We start from the raw sequence: 14,523 nt of genomic DNA on the forward strand, positions 1-14,523 counted from the left end.
TCGCGTCCAACATCCAGATGTTCGTGTCAAACTTTGTCAAAACAGTCTGGTGAGATCACAGCCTTGACGTGAAAGGCCTGTTCTGCTCTGCCTCTCCTCGCTCGCTTTCGCTCCTCTAACAAGGGCCGTGTCATGGGTGGCGTTCCATACGAAACTGTTTCAGATGTTGGAGTGTGTGGCTAATGAGACAAGTCCCCTTGGGCCCACGTTTTAGGAGTAAATGACACCTCCTGCTATTGCCGACTGTCCCTTGAGGGGAAATAGCGGGTCAGTGAGAGATAACGTATGCTGGGAGAGTGCCGAAGCATCTGCATCTTTTATAGCTTTGACTTTTACTTGGGTTTTTTGGCTCACGTGAATGTCGTTCGTGACTGTGGTTAGGGAGTTTGGAGGGCACCTTGGTCTAGAGCTGGAGTGTTATCAGAGCCTCAATATCATCAATTCTTCGCTTTATGGGAGAGTCTAGACAACAAACAATCAAACAAACAAATGAATAAATACATTAATGAAGTGTGGAAATATCACACGTTTCAATGCTGGTTACAACCTTTGGACTTGTAGTCTACAACTCGTACTTGTAGTCTTTTTTCTGTTTCATAACTTCACTATAATGACCTTTGGATAAATCCTGCAATGAATTACGTGAAAAGGCTTGACTGATCGAGTTCTGAATGATATCACATGGATATTATACACAGAGAAGCACTGAAAGTCATCCTCCAAATATGAGGCCAATCAGATTGTTTTGAGTCGTCTTTAATGTTCCTGAAAAAACAGCTGAAGATTTTAAACGGGCAGCCAAGACGTCACAATCATAGATACAAACATACAACGTCATAATGGGAGAGCACATCTGCTAACTCCCACTAGTTTCCTTTATTATCTGAATTTGCACGTTCATCATAAGATGTGGTCAACAATGTTTGTCACTCTTTCACCAAAATCTTTGGTCGGATCCATCTGGCAAAAATGCTCTGGAGCAAAGTAGCTAGTGATTAGCTAGCAAAAGTTAGCTTAACTGTCAAGCTTTCTGCCAAAATATATGGTAGTAAACAGGTGTAGTTCTATCTTTTCACCTTGGGTGAGGGTGGCCCTGTTTAACAGATTGTAATACTAGTTAGTAGTTTAATTCAGGAAAACCACCTCATGTCTGTGGTGGGACAATTACTACACAAGGATAAAAAAATAAAAAAAAACACTTTTGGTGATACACTGTTTCACCTGTAGTCTTATAGAAGCTGCCTCTGTTTGTGACATAGCTTTAAAACCTTTATGCTAACCTCTCTTGATTTCTCCTTTCCTCTTCCTCCCTCCTGCAGGTGAAGCTTAGCGACCGCGTGGTCTCCACCGAGCACGGCCTGCTCATCCGCTCCGTGCATCCCTCCGACCAGGGCCTCTACTACTGCCTGACCACCGAGAACGGCTTCAAGCGCACCGTGGCCAAGCTGCGCCTGCGCGTGCTGAGCGAGGCTCTGGTCAGCGCCCTGACCAGCAAGCAGCAGTCACCCTGGGGCTGGGCGGCGGCGCTGCATCCCAAGGCCCTGGTGTCGGCCTTCAGCCCGGCGGACGCCCTGGCCATGCAGCAGTACTGCAAGGAGCGCAAGCAGCTCCAGAGCCTGGCACCCGCCACTAGAGGCGACCTGGGCAAGCTGGGCAAGCTCAAGCCGCTGCTGGACCGCACCAAGAGCCGTAACCGCAGGAACCACCAGCCCCCGGAGTAGACGGTGGGGGAGGGATGGGATGGGAGTAGGGAGGGAGATGGAGAGGAGGACAAATGGGGGCGGGGGGGGGGGGGGGAATGATTGACTGAGCATCTGGGGAATGCCTTTGGTTAAGCCACGCTCCAATGGACTTTTTTTCTACATGAATGTTACGGGCTGCCCCTGCCTGCATTGGGCCCGCACATTGGAGAAAGAGTGATGGCAATACTGAAGAGAGAGATAGAGAGAGGGAGAGGGAGGGGAGCTTCCTGCACTGCCTCTACAGTAGTCTTACGTGCATGAGGTACTCAATGACTGTGACCTATGCCAGCATGAACACACACACACACACACACACACCATAAGCATACCCACACTCATGAACACACACACACACATACATACACACACACTCACGCATGCACACACACACACACCATAAGCATACCCACAATCAAGAACACACACACACACACAGGGCCAGCTCCGCTGCATTCCTGTAGGCTGAAATGAGACATTGGAGTCGTTTGGTTACTAACTCTCACATACACACACACACACACATACATATGCACTCACACACACACATATGCACTCACACATACACACACACACACACATACATATGCACTCACACACACACATATGCACTCACACACACACACACACACACACACACACACACACACACTGACACACACACACACACACACACACACACACACACACACACACACACACACACACACACACACACGGTTGTACCACCATCTGCACCCGCACGTGGGGCACATATGTGCAGCGGGTAAAAAGACACTTTCCCTTTCAGGAAATAGCAATACACAATGAGACTACAAGCAAGCAAGCATGACATGGTGTGTGTAGAGCCAGGCTGCCGTAATATTGGCTTCAAGTAAAAGAAGGTGTTGGTCCATGCATATCAAATATGTGCCGTGTTTGTCCTGAGATGTCGTACTTGCATGCTTTAGATGAAAAATGTTTTTCTTCTGTTTTGACAAGCATTCAACAAATGCACATTCAACATGATTACACAGTAGAAATTGTTTACAGATATTTAGCACTCCGTGGCAATACTTACTACCAAAACACAGGGCTAGCTTCAAAATAAATGCCATTTTTATGACCTTTTTCGCCGCAATCTAATCGACTTGGTTTACAAAGACTACAAACACACAGGTCTTCCAAGAGAAACTGAACCATACCCAATGTACGCCTTTATAAGGGGCTCTCGGGCAAAAACCTTGATTCATCTCAACAGGTCATCCCACTCTACCATGGATGATTTGGCAGATCCAAATGTTCCCTCTGAAAGAACGTCTTACCAATGGAAATTAAAACATGGTGGACAGGCCAAAGTACACGAGCTCTCAGATGCCGCCCAGATGTCCAACACAAATGTGTGTGTGTGTGTATGTGTATGTGTGTGTAGATGTATGTGTGTGTGTGTGTGTGTGTGTTTGTGTCATCTGTGGTGGGAAGCAGACACAGTCCATCTCACTTGTTGGGCCTCAGAAAACCACTGACAGGAAACCACTCTCTTGACTCACGCTTGATTCCTAGTCCTCAAACACCTGTCTGCGTGCATGTATGCACACACACACACACACACACACACACACACACACACACACACACACACACACAATTCCATGGCATATGTGCCTTCACACACATGTATAAACACCTGTATGCATGCATGTATGCATTACTCAATGGAAACTTTTTGGTGGACATGAGGCTTCCATGGAAAGAAAAAAAAAACATTTAATTTAGCAAACCTGAAGTAGCATGGCTAAGGTACGAGCTAGATTCACTTTTTATCTAAGTGCCATATAGGTACTCTTTAAGATTGGATTGACCATCATTTATGTTTTCCCAAATTCAATGTGTGGATTTCTGAAGGACAGTTGAATCATACACCACGCAGCATTTAAAGGGGTGTGAGGTCGCTGAATGTTTCCTTTTTAGATCCATCCAGAGACAAGTTTATGAGCTTGAAGGCCAACTTCCTATTTGTGAATCACTCGCTTGTGTTCCAGTCTGTTTAGACTAACAGGTATAGAGGATGTAGAAAATATTAGCCTTTGTTGTGTGTACAGTTTTTATTTTCATTAAGATTTGCGTCGCTGTAACTTATGTCATTTTTGTAAAATGTCAAGTGTATGTTTGTCAATAAAATGTGGTAAAGTGTAGATAATTTTAGCATAATCCCTCAACTATTTTGACAGTATCTGCAGTTTGCAGAAGGTTATACAATACATTTCATTGTGACATGATAATGGGTTTTTTTCCACCGTAAGTCAAAATGCACCAGTCACTGATCGTAGAATCTCCACTTTTTTGATGCAGATGAAACTGTCTTCACAGTGAATGTCAAGATTCCTTTCAGTTTATTTCGATCATCAACATTTGTGTATTTCTATTTATTAATTGTACCGATGCCTGAATAAATACTGTTAATGACTAAATGGACTCACGTTGAAACCAGGTTTAGATTTGTCTGCATTTAACATGCAGATTTCATACAAAGATTTCATTTGTTTGTGTCTAGCTAGGTTGTTTACAAGGACTAAAAGCTCTCTATACAACAACTGTACTCGCATGTCATTTAATCAAGTCAGAACTGATTCATTCATTCATTAATTTGTTCTTCGACCATTATTTAGATTTAGATTACAGATAAAACATAATAAATAAAACATCATTATAACATCATATTACATCATAAGAACATTGAAGTGGGGAGGTTTGTGATCATACTTTGAATAGTCCATAAGATTTTTAGAGAGTGTTAAAACGTTCCAAGAGGTTGAGGCATTAATTAAATAGGCTTATTTTCAAGTTCGGAGTGAACATAAGGGGCCATTAGTGTAAGCTAGTGATTAGAGCGGGTTAGGTAAGGCTTATTTCAGATCAGCATCGTTGTGATGTAAGCATTCGGTCAATCTGTAGATAAACAGATTGGTTATTTTGATTCTCTGCCAGAGACAATCAATCCACTTTAGCCTTAAAGGACTTTAGCATGAGTGCCACGACTGTCACCAGTAAGGGCAGAGTGATAGACTGTGTTCAGGGGTTTGAAGGTAGAAGAAGCTGCATTTCTATATATTATGTGACCATAAACACCAACACGAAATCGGTTTAAACAATCCTCTTCCTAGTAATCATAGGGAAGCTTGTTCTGTTTCTCAAAAAGAAGCCAATTCTTTGTCGAAGTCTACTGAGAAGATTTTTGCATCCATCCTGATGCCAAGACATGTATACTCAGTAACTCGCTCAATGTGTTAATGTTAAAGTTAGATAGTCTATACGTGCAAACTATTATAATCAATATTTCTAGCTCTAGTAAACCACATGAACGTTGTTTTATTTGAGTTCTAGTTTAAGATTAGTGAGTGCTTCCTGAAGAGCATTAAAGGAAAGTTGCAGGTTCTCAATGGCAAGTTGAACAAAGTAAGCAGCACGAGCATACACAAAATTGTCATCAGCATGAAGACAGCCATTTTGCAACCACCTCTTGATGCTGGGATGGCTGTCACTTCATGTACACATTTAACTTCTTCCAAAACATTCAGCTCTCTCTCAGCCTCCTGTTAATGACTGCGGTGTAAAATGACCACAATAGTCAGCCATGTGCAAGCGGATCAGACTATGACCTTTTCATCCAGACACTCCACTTACACTCACCCCAAACCCCAGACATCTTGACTCAGCATGACCTCATCGACCTTATCGGCCCAACCGTTGGCAACCAAAGCCCCCAGTGGTCTCTGAGGTCAGTGAAGACGGCTGAGGCCTAAGGTCGGGCAGGAGTCATCAGCCAGCCCGCCACCCAGGTAAAGCGTCTCCCGGCTGATTCCTGTCGGTGAGCCAAAACGCAGAGAGACGGCAGCCGGGAACAAAGAACCAGAGAAGGCGAGCCAACCTAATTTAAAAACCATAAAACTCAAGTGCAGGCTTCTGTGGGGGCAAAGCCACTGCTTTCTGACTAAACAAACCCGACCGCTATGCAAGGAATAATTTAAAGGAGGGTTTCTTTTTTCCTCTCTACCCCCGCCCCCCCCTCTCACACACACACACACATACACACACTCTTTCTCACTCTCTCTCTCTCGATTTTGATTTAATGCCCAGGTGAGGTAAGAGAAAGGAGACTGCATACATTTCACCTCTGAGTGCACAGTGTGTTGTTCTGTTCCCCACTGGTGAGAATGAGTCCTTCATGTTCAGAGCGGACAGAGTTTCCAACGTGAATGTCGGGGGGCTCGAAGTCAGCACGCGTGACCCTTGTGTCATTAAGACGTTCACACTTATGAGAAAGAGGTGTGCTGTGGCACCATTGGAAAGTCAGCACAACTGAAGGAAATGAAACCAGGCCTGAAGTCTGATCGTCTTTGACAGACAGTCTCATATTTTGTTAATTTCTTTTCTGTATTAACATAACGTTCATACACTGACGTATGCACCAGCATACCAACTAACATAGGGGAAACACAATTACCCACACAAGAACATTCAAAAAAAGCTTTTTTTGCAACGCTATTGCAATTCTGTTTTAATTTACCTCTTTCAGCATCACTACACAATATGTGCCAACATGACCATTCATTCTGCAATTTATGAAATAATCACACTGTAATCATGGAAAATCTTTCCCTCACAAATCAGAGCACAGTGCTTATGCACTACACTCTCACACTAATGCATATAAATACAGTATGTGTTACACATAAAAATGAATGTGTTATTTAGCTTATAGTGTTAGACATTCCAAAGAGTCATTCTGTGTACAGAAGTCATTTTCTTTCCCTGCTTCTCTCCTTCTGTCTCTGATCTCCATCACGCTATTGTGCTTCGGCGTCTGTGGACAACGCAGGCAGCCACCGCACAGAGCACACACACAGCCGAGCCTAAGGACAACAGTGCGATCTGCACCGTCTCCAGCATGTCAATGCGACCCACCAAGTCCTTCTTGAACCTGTCAGCCGTCTCATCGTCCAGGGCTGCCGTCTGAGGCAAGAGGGACAAAGACATGGGACTTTAGTGACATGGTGAGAGGTCCGGTCCCCCAAAAACACCAGAAGGAAGAAAAGACATCCTGTTTTCACATGAAAGGTCTCCACAATAAGTTTAAATATAAATGTACTTTGTCCATTGTTTTTCCTAATACCATTACTTGACCTCATATGACTTTTGTACTTTGACTGAAATAAAACAAATACAACATTTCTAAAGACATTTTTAGTTGCAAAGGCATTCATTCTCAAAACATTTGGGCTGAATATGGAGACAGATGGCTAATGTAAAGTTATTTCTTTCTATTCACAACAGCACTCACCTCATTAAGCCACGCCAGAGGGAATATAGTGTAGTCCTTAACCTTTTTCAGTACCCTGCGGGAGAAGATGAGATCTGTTTAATAGTTTGACCTGTCAGTATGGAGTGGATATGGTAAGCCATAGGAAACCACAGTGTGGAGAAGGTGTTAGGGAGGCGTCTGAACTTACGTGATGACCAGGGAGGGTCCATACATCATGTTAACCTGGAGCCTCTTGGCAAACCTCAGGGTGAAGCCTGTGGTCTTGGTAGAAGGAGGAACGCAGTGAGAGAACTGATCAATCAACCAGTTACTAATATACAGCTCTGTAGCATGTGCGTGGGTGCAGTTTGTGTGTCTGTGAGTGTGCCCATGTGGGTTTATCACTTTGTGTGTGTGTGTGTGTGTGTGTGTGTGTATGTGTTCAGGTTGTGTGCATGTGTGTGCGCATGTGTGAGTGCGTGTGTTTCTGTTTGTGTTTTCAGTTCGTGTGTCTACCATGACCTTCCCAGGGTGAAAGGTGAAACACAGGTCACTTACTGGCTCCACATCCAGGTAAGTTGAGTGATGCTCCTCACTGGGGCTCAGTCCAAGCACTGCCTGCGTCAGGTACGGGCTGCCATGCAGGAAATGAGGCAGGGAGATGTAGACCGGGGCGTCTGTGGGGAACAATACCGCAAGCTTGTCATCTTTCACATTTCCTCCTTTCCCGGACACACTGGACAGAGTTTTGCCCCAAAGAGAACTAACTGCAATCAAACCACACTGACCATCCCTGGTGATTGACCCACATACTGATTTGCAGATCAACAATGATTACCTGAATACAAACTTGTATGTATGCGTGATCTGATCTATGCAATATTGCCAAAATCAGAAAAGTTTGATCCCTCTAAGATGCAGAAAAACAAATCCAAGCTTTCATTACGTCGCAATTAGACAACTGCAATGCTCTTCTGTCCTGATGTAGCATAAAAACTCAATAAAGAGTTGCCGCTCTTGCCACTCTTGCTACCCTTGTATAACTAAAATTCTCATGCACCATGTCAGTCAACCATAACTAAACATAACTATACACCATACCAGGCAGCCTCTCCTTCTCAAATTCAATTCAACTCAATTGTATTTACTGTTTATAGCACCAAAACAATACAATTGTCTTAAGGCGCTTTACAGAGCCCAGGGCCTGAACCCCCCTAGAGAAAGCACAATGGCAAGAGGGGCAAGAAAAAAAAAACATGTTAACAGGATGTAACCTTGAGCAGAACCTCGGCACACAAGGGGGGGGGGGGGGGGCATCTGCTTGGAGCCGGCTGGATAGAGATAGAAAACATTTTTTTCTCTCTCTTATAGCGTGACCTTTGCGTGTCCTTTGCCGATGGCTGTGAAAATATTGCTACTCAACACCATAACTGGTAATGTACATTATACATATCAGGCAACCAAGCTCTGGCCACTCAATGTGTCTCTTTTCTTCCCTTCTTAGTCTAGACTGTCTCCGTTGTGGGATGCTTCTGTAGTCTGTCCACCTGATCTACTCGCAGAAACCCTCTGCCTACACCTACCCACCCCCACAACACTGTCATGGATTAATTTTACCCCAATTGAATTGAATTGAATTGAATTGAATGAAAGAATGAAAAAAATAATGGTCTCACTATCTCTGCAGGATCTTACGTCCAGCACCCCAGCCAAAGTGCAGTTCTTGGTGACCAGCGTTTCGTGGCAGAAGCACATGTTGTCAGGGTTATCCCTGGGAGAGGCTAGGGTTTTGGCGGGTAGCATGTAGCGGTACACCTCAATCCCCTTCAAGTCGTGACTTCCAGAGTATTCTGCACTTACAGACCTGAGACAAAAAAACACAGAACTCTGCCACTAGTACAGCCTGACCCCTTATGGTATAAATGAGACTTGCATGCTTAAAACCGACCAGGTTTTTTATGAACTTTCAGTGGTGTATACCCATGGGTGTATACCCAATAAGCTATATATTTGATTAGATGTGTACAGGTTCAAATTGAATTAAATCAAGATGTGTGAAATGTACCTTTACTATACTAAGAATACCGTTTTTACAAAAAGCATACTTCCCGGTATGTTAACTTTAAAAATTACTTTATGTCTCACTTTAAAAATGGTTAAAACCCTACAAGACTTGTCAGGGTACAATGTCTCTTAGACAACATTTTATACCTGGGGCGTTTCATTTGTGAATGATTCAATAATAATTCATTAATTCACTAATCATTTTTTAAATGAGCCTTGAGTTCTATGTTTGTGAATATGTGCCACTGTGAGTGAGCAATAAGCTCAAATCAGTAATGTTTACAACATGAACGTGAACTGAGAACTTAAACAAACAAACCTGCATATGTCGGAGGAGAAGAAATATAGAGGCTTCTTCTTATCCAGAAAAGGAGCGAAGGAGGAAGCATCTTGAAAATGATAAGAGGAGTGAACTTTAATGTTAACGAAAGGACATTGTGCAGGCACAAATAGAAAAGGCCTTGTGTCAAAATTCTAAAATACTACTTTTTTAAAGCAAGGCACTTATAGCAAGGTTAATCGTGGCGCACCTGACATACTGGTCAGGCACAAATGAAAAGAAGGTGATTCAGCGTGTTTTCCTTACCCGTGCCATTGATCATATCACAATATGGGTCCTTCCAGAATGAAAGAACGCTGTGAGAAATATACAACTGTGGTTATTGGCCATGGAAAAAATACCAAATATTGCCCTCAATATGGACATGTAGTAAACAACATAGGGCATGTTTGGAAGACAGGCATAACCAGGTGATTGGTTGGGAAGACGTAGGCATATCCAGGTGATTGGTTGGGAAGACATAGGCATATCCACGTGATTGGTTGGGAAGACATAGGCATATCCACGTGATTGGTTGGGAAGACATAGGCATATCCACGTGATTGGTTGGGAAGACATAGGCATATCCACGTGGTTGGTTGGGAAAACATAGGCATATCCACGTGATTGGTTGGGAAGACATAGGCATATCCACGTGATTGGTTGGGAAAGCATAGGAGATTTCCATGTGATTGAGAAGAAATAAAGTGTACTGTGACCATGAACAATCAGATTGAAAACAGAAAATCAACAGTAGAAAATGTACCATCTCAAAATCATTTAGATTTTTGTTTCCAGAGAGAAACACATAAAACAAGTCACCTGCTCTCCCTCCATGAGTTGATTAATGAGACTTTGGAGATGTCGTCCTTGCCCGTGAAGATGTTGTAAGGGCCATCAGCGGTGTCATTATACTGACAAAGACAAGTCACTCTCTTTTATAAGAATTTTTCTTGATTCACACATTGGTCACATGTAACTAGTACTTAACTTGCACTTACAGTAGTTACATTCCTGCACTTTTTTTAAATTTCTTATGTAAAAATACTATTTATTGTAACACTAGGTCTCTATTGCTCGTAGCTTGATTGTTCTCTCCTTTGTACGTCGCTTTGGATAAAAGCATCTTATAAATGACTAAATGACTAAATGACATGTTACACAGAATGAACAAAAAAATGGCAAGTGCCTGTACTCACAGGGTAAAAGACACCAACGTAATCTTTCCGTATGGGGTCAAAGTAACCCCATAACAGTTCTTTGACTGTCCTGTTCTGGAAGAGTGAGGCGCCTGACTTCTTTATTTCAGCTTCAACTAAAAAGTGAAGAAACTTGGGAATTGTTGAATAAGCACCCTGGAAAGATGAAAGAATGTAGTTCATTTTCATGGTACAATTATGTCAAAGCAATGTCCAGAAATGGAAGCATAACTGATTTAGAATATTGGGCGAACAGCTGAGCTGGTGATCCGAGATAAGAAGAGAAATCAACCATAAAGATTTTATCGCCATGATATAATATGGCTGTGTCAATGACCATGCACATAAAATGTCTAAGTCACAGCTCTTTTCTCCTACTATCCATCACAATTCGCTGAATGTCAAATCATCGCTAACTGATGCAAAATGACGATACCACCGACACAAACAGCACAGTTGTAGGCACTGGCTACAGATGGTTTGCAGTCCAGTTCAATCATGTGATGTGATCATGAAGCCTCCCTCACTATCATTGTGAATAATGGAGCAGAATGAGCATGACAATGGAGTCTTACGGCCACGACCAGGTTGAGGACGGTGACCACGTCCTCCTCTGGCCCCACGGACATGGAAGGATCGAAGATGGCCCCCGCCGGCAGACTGAATGACACCGTGTGGTTTTCATATGCAGTGATGTTCGTCTTGGCCAAGTAACGTGTCCTGCAATTGAAGCAGAGGGTTTCAGTTGAAATCTCCCCAGCTTGACCCAAACAAATCTTGGGAGAGTATTGGACATATGCCTTTTGCTCGGCAGCGCCACGCTTATGGAACATCCTCCCTGACCACCTAAGGGCAACGCAGACGCTGGACTCCTTTAAAGCTGGACTAAAAACATTTTTATTCAGGAAAGCATTTCTGGCCTTGTGTTAAATCGTATGTTAAAATGTTAAAAAGTTTTCTATTATGCTTATGTTAATTCATTTTTATTTTATTGTATTATTATAGTTAGTTTTTAATATGTTGGCACTCTGAGATTCTTTTGAATGAAGAGTGCATTACAAATAAAATAAATTATTATTTATTATTATTATATATGTCAAAGCATCCCTGCACAAATCAGTACATGTTGTACTTTGAGCAGCTTCTGCCTGACATGGAGGTGGGTTCCCAGCATCAAGCATAAAAAAACTTGATTAGAAGCCTACATGTCATAAAATGTAATAAAATAAAAATGTGATGATACCAGAAGAAATAAAAGTAGTAGTTTAGTAGTCTTCACTTCACTGTGAAATGATAAACTTTGAATTTAGATGCTAAGAGTCAGGGCTGGAGTAAATGACCCACTAGCTCACCTGCTGAGCGTCTCCTACAGTCCTCCACTGAGAGATGGGCCACTGGCTTGGGACAGCCTTATAGTATTACACTGCAAGCTTCAATAGTGTAGTCAGTTTGTTTCAGATTGTCTTGGGCTGACTTTACTTGGGTTCACTTTACTGGGGAAATTTTGTTCGCTCAAAACATATTTTGCTGATAAAATAAAAGATGTATGGGATTTAACTTGTCTAGTGTCATTGCTTTGATAATAATCATGTTAATTTGTAGGCTGTAACTTCCAGCATAGGTTATTCAAGAAAGGTGATTTCAAAACGACCTAGCTAAAAATAGTGTTTTCACTCATTTCTGCGTTTCCGCGACGACGTGACTCTCAAAATGTGGACCCAATCTTTTTTTTTTTTCAAAACACTCAGTTGTCATGGTGACCGCATCTTACCCAAAGTCTCTTTGAAAGGAAAAATCCATTCATGCCTGACATTTTATTTAGACTCCAATGCTGTCCAAAAGTTTCACCCACAATGCATCCCTCAGGGCATATGCACATGTTTGTATAACTTCAACAATAGAGGTTCATTGGTGAGTATAACTCAGAAAAAAAAGAATCTGACAAAAAGTAGTAACAACCAAAATCCATTGCACAATCAAGTGTACATATGACTAGCCATTTGGATGCCAAAATACAGCATGACTAAATATCTCTTCCAGGATACTTCTAATAGGCCGTTAAATATAATCAACTTTCCTTTAAGCCTACATAGATTAGATAAGGTGATATCAAGATGAATTTTCACAGACTACCATAAAACTCTTACATTACACAATAAGTTAAAGCAACCTCTGGATTGCCTATCGGATGAGGACTCAGTGAAAATATACTTACACCAAATGTCATGGATAGAACTAGAAGTGCAAATGTTGTCATTTGCACACAGAACTTTTATCCTCAGGCATGTGTAAATGCATGTGTATGTCTTTCAAAGAATCAGATGGGATATATTTGGTAAGGTGACAATGTGAAATAAAACACAGTCACAAATATGTATTATCACACCTTGTCCTCCAAACCTGAATCTTGACAGAATCTTAGTTTTGAGCTGTGTGAGCAACTTTTTAAAATTTTGCTGCTTGGACAGTATTGTGTGTTTCTTATCAAACTATAAAGCTGTCATTGACATATGTAGATGTGCACAGAAAAAGTACGATGAAGTGAATCGAGAGAGAAATCACAAATACACTTTGAAGTGATGCTATAAACTTTCCTGATTATATGCTCAAATTTCATGGCTTGTATTCCATGCATATATGAATACTTGTTAAGTAAGGTGTCCGAAACTTAAAAATAATTTATAAACATGTCCTTTGCTATGCTATTGCTGCTCAAATTATACTGCAATGCGTTTTCAATCCAATGTTAACCCTTTCAGAACACATTTTGCGGATAAACAGTGCTGTCACCTGTATGTGTATGGTCCTTTCTCCGAGACTCTAGGGGTCTCTCCATTCTCCACCACTCCTGCTGCATTCTGGACGTCATACAGCCAAAATTGCCTGTACACAGGGGCACCCGAAGCTATCCAGTTCTCATAGGCCAGCGTCCCAGGCTCAATCACAGCTTCCTGCAGAGGGTCACCAACCATTCGCTGATATACTCTGTACTCACTTTGAACCAAAAGGAGCTTCACAGGTTCCACATGTATTTTTAACAACTGAATGTTCAAGTGACAGCCAAGATGTCTCTTGCATCACAGACCACCACAGAGGCATTCTGTCTTGTTTCTGCTCTAGTCACCGAGTTAAAACCTCCCGCACTGTAGAGTGTGACAAAAGTAACTGAGACGTACCTTTGTCACCGTGGACCGGATGATATTGTCCCCAACAGGGATGAGTATTCCCCCTAGCGCAGCCAGCAGGGCCCCTAGCACAGACCCGGCGATGAGCCCACTCACAGTGTCACAACGGCAGCCCATGCTAAACGTACTCCAGTGGCAAGGAAGCCCAGAAAGTCTGACAAACGTGTGGAGACACAGAAGACTCTACACACCCAAGCACTACCTGGTGCTGATTATATATACGGAAGAGGGTCACCGGTCAAACTCCATACAGGTGAAGTCCACATTGTTTCCTGATATGAAAATATCTTAGCGATAAAACCTCGGCAACAGACTTCTTTGTGTGGATCTCGGGTTTTATTGCACCTCGACTCTAGGGACATGTACAGAGCTTCCATCAAAGGAAAGTTAACTCTGACATCTTGTACATAGACAAATTTAAGTGTTGTGACTAACAGCAGAGGGTCTTTTTGATGAATTGCTATTGTTGATACTTTCTATTCATGTGAAAACAAGAGCACTGCAAGTGTTAGGAGGGGATGAATTGGGGATTGTAGGAGTCTTTGTCAGTAATGGCCCGTTGCTAGGTTTCACGTGATATGGTCAAACTGATTGCTGTGATAGCCGGTTAATGGACTCTCGTTGGGACTTGTTGCCCAGACTAAAATCATAGAAGACATCTCACCATTCAAGGCCTTGACTAGATCACACCACTCTCCTGCTAGACAACCATCGTACTCAATTTGTCTCATTCTTC

The 14,523-nt window shown here is 42.4% G+C and overlaps 2 protein-coding genes across 2 annotated transcripts in view; one reads left to right on the top strand and one right to left on the bottom strand.

Annotated features, from left to right (window-relative positions):
• Nucleotides 1–2,055, top strand: part of sema3c (sema domain, immunoglobulin domain (Ig), short basic domain, secreted, (semaphorin) 3C) — a 37,970-nt gene extending 35,915 nt beyond the window's left edge. Inside the window, exon 18 of the mRNA XM_031582962.2 lies at nucleotides 1,320–2,055. Within this exon, the coding sequence (XP_031438822.1) occupies nucleotides 1,320–1,721 (402 nt within the window). The 3' untranslated portion in view covers nucleotides 1,722–2,055. The remainder of the gene's footprint in view (nucleotides 1–1,319) is intronic.
• Nucleotides 2,056–6,104: 4,049 nt separating this feature from the next.
• Nucleotides 6,105–13,991, bottom strand: cd36 (CD36 molecule (thrombospondin receptor)). Its single transcript, XM_012823491.3, has 12 exons — nucleotides 13,779–13,991; nucleotides 13,393–13,553; nucleotides 11,178–11,322; nucleotides 10,603–10,758; nucleotides 10,226–10,317; nucleotides 9,671–9,720; nucleotides 9,404–9,473; nucleotides 8,697–8,884; nucleotides 7,579–7,697; nucleotides 7,229–7,302; nucleotides 7,060–7,114; nucleotides 6,105–6,731 (listed from the first exon to the last, which is right to left on the bottom strand). The coding sequence occupies exons 1-12, from the start codon at nucleotides 13,902–13,904 to the stop codon at nucleotides 6,561–6,563; spliced, it is 1,407 nt and encodes a 468-aa protein (XP_012678945.2). The 5' UTR covers nucleotides 13,905–13,991; the 3' UTR covers nucleotides 6,105–6,560.
• Nucleotides 13,992–14,523: the final 532 nt, after the last annotated feature.

This window comes from Clupea harengus, chromosome 16 (genome assembly GCF_900700415.2).
Source record: "Clupea harengus chromosome 16, Ch_v2.0.2, whole genome shotgun sequence".
NCBI classification, from domain to species: Eukaryota; Metazoa; Chordata; class Actinopteri; order Clupeiformes; family Clupeidae; genus Clupea; species Clupea harengus.

Excerpts from the sequence above, each read along its gene's own strand:
- cd36 (XM_012823491.3), bottom strand. The coding sequence starts at position 13,904 with ATGGGCTGCCGTTGTGACACTGTGAGTGGGCTCATCGCCGGGTCTGTG. Across the intron at positions 13,554-13,778 it reads TCCGGTCCACGGTGACAAAG|GAAGCTGTGATTGAGCCTGG; the intron begins GTACGTCTCAGT and ends GACCCTCTGCAG. Across the intron at positions 6,732-7,059 it reads CTCTGGCGTGGCTTAATGAG|ACGGCAGCCCTGGACGATGA; the intron begins GTGAGTGCTGTT and ends CTCTTGCCTCAG.